This window comes from Sinocyclocheilus grahami, unplaced genomic scaffold (assembly GCF_001515645.1).
Source record: "Sinocyclocheilus grahami isolate Dianchi unplaced genomic scaffold, SAMN03320097.WGS_v1.1 scaffold24.1, whole genome shotgun sequence".
Classification (NCBI taxonomy): Eukaryota; Metazoa; Chordata; class Actinopteri; order Cypriniformes; family Cyprinidae; genus Sinocyclocheilus; species Sinocyclocheilus grahami.
Window position 1 is genome coordinate 3,646,332 of NW_015505203.1, and position 2,265 is coordinate 3,648,596.

Consider the following 2,265-nt stretch of genomic DNA (forward strand, 5'->3'; position numbering starts at 1 on the left):
ATATATATATACATATATATATATATATATATATATATATATATATATGAAGAGTTAATTTGCAAAAACCGATAACTGCAGTTGGGTTGTTTTGATTAAGTAATAATAACTTAAAGTTGCTGCCGACTTTATTTCAGTGTAGTGACGTACTTCCAGCTGAAACGGAATACTGAAAAGAAGGCATGGTTTTATTTTTGTGCTCCTCCTCTCTGTCTCTCACTCATAGCAATCTAACGGTTGGAGGGGTGTGTTTAAGGATATTCTGCCCAAGCCGTCAAACTGACGTCATCAGAGAAGGAATGCCAGAGTGGAAGCAAATGGTCAGATTTTGATTAAAGATTACCAAGACAAACAATTTTTTTCAGCGGATTAACTTGCACGGATTAATTGTTCACATCAAGACTAGCAATGTGCGCTAGTAAAGTAATAATGTACTATACATACTGGTAATGTATAGCCTGAATGCACTGTAAGTCGCTTTGGATAAAAGCGTCTGCTAAATGCATAAATTGTTAAATTAAATTATAGTAAAGTAAATAAAGTTAATTTTGATTTCATGCGGACTTTAAACAAATACAGGTAATTTACTAAATTAAAGTTCAATTGAAAGTATGTTTTATTTTCTTTTTACATATTAAAAGTTTGTTTTATAGCAAAAGCAGATAACTCCAACAGTCGTTTTTTTGGCTAAAGCAGATAACGCCACATTTCGTGTTTTAGAGTGTTCGTGTTTAAACTCCTCTCACCTAGCACGTCTTTTCAAAGTGAAAGTAGCCTTGTCACCTGACCTGAATGACCTGAATCACTAAAATGGACTAAACGGCTTGAAAGTATGTTTTATTTTCTTTTTACATATTAAAAGTTTGTTTTATAGCAAAAGCAGATAACTCCAACAGTCGTTTTTTGGCTAAAGCAGATAACGCCACATTTCGTGTTTTAGAGTGTTCGTGTTTAAACTCCTCTCAGCTAGCACGTCTTTTCAAAGTGAAAGTAGCCTTGTCACCTGACCTGAATGACCTGAATCACTAAAATGGACTAAACGGCTTGTTCTGTTCAAAAACAACAAGGGCGCTTGTCGGCTTCTGCAGTAAAACATGAACTCACGATGCCTTGAAAGTGGACAAAACCGGCTTTTTTGACAAAACGTGTTTAGGGTTTAGATCACGCTATATGTGGATTTTTTTTAAAAGTGGCGTTTATCGGTTTTTGCCGAGATGATCCATCAACCTCACAGGTGTGGCATATCAAGATGCTGATTAGAGTTTCCTGAGCCTTCAAAATGGTCTCTCAGTTTGGTTCACTAGGCTACACAATCATGGGGAAGTCTGCTAATCTGACAGTTGTCCACAAAACAATCATTGACACCCTTCACAAGGAGGGTAAGCCACAAACATTCATTGCCAAAGAAGCTGGCTGTTCACAGAGTGCTGTATCCAAGCATATTAACAGAAAGTTGAGTGGAAGGAAAAAGTGTGGAAGAAAAAGATGCACAACCAACCGAGAGAACTGCAGCCTTATGAGGATTGTCAAGCAAAATCGATTCAAGAATTTCCAAATTCCATTTTTTGGAAAATAATTTCCTATTATTATTATTAAATATATAAACATAATTATTTTATTAATGAATAATAGTAATAAAAATGACAAAACTACTAAAACTTCTAACATTAAAATGAAGACAGGAAATATAAAAAATATCAAAATCAAAATATTAATTAAAAATATAGTAGCATATCAAAGATGCTAAAATAGCATTGGTGTAAAGGGGTCTGTAATCAAGCATTGTAGTTTGTGTGAAAAGGCCTTCAGATGGTTCACAGAGAATTAAGAGGATGGGTTGGTTTAATTAATTCACATGATGTGGTGCGTGTGTGTCTTTCAGCTCATCTGTGATACACGTCCCAGGAGTCAATGACATCCAGTCCACAGCCGGTTCAGCTGGACAGAACCTGACCCAGATCTCCCGGCAGATCAACGCCGGCCAGGTGTCCTGGACAGGAAGCCGACCTCCTTTCCCCGGCCAGGTGAGAACGATCCCATCATTGGCTTTGTGTGACTCCGCTGCCCACTGCCGCTCTGATCTCCATTAGCTTAATTACAGTAATGGAATATTCCTCTTTAGTTTTGTGATGAGAGAACTGAATCCAGGATGTGGAGCAATGGCTGAAAAAGATCATTCAGGGCTCAGTAATTAGTTCACACTTGCATAAAAAATATCTGTACATATATATATATACATATATACATATATATATATATATACAT

At 36.4% G+C, this 2,265-nt stretch overlaps 1 protein-coding gene across 1 annotated transcript in view; it reads left to right on the forward strand.

The window, feature by feature from the left end:
- LOC107563275 (aryl hydrocarbon receptor nuclear translocator 2) overlaps positions 1 to 2,265 on the forward strand; it is a 94,570-nt gene that overhangs the window by 78,062 nt on the left and 14,243 nt on the right. The window contains exon 16 of the mRNA XM_016248098.1: positions 1,883 to 2,024. Within this exon, the coding sequence (XP_016103584.1) occupies positions 1,883 to 2,024 (142 nt within the window). The remainder of the gene's footprint in view (positions 1 to 1,882; positions 2,025 to 2,265) is intronic.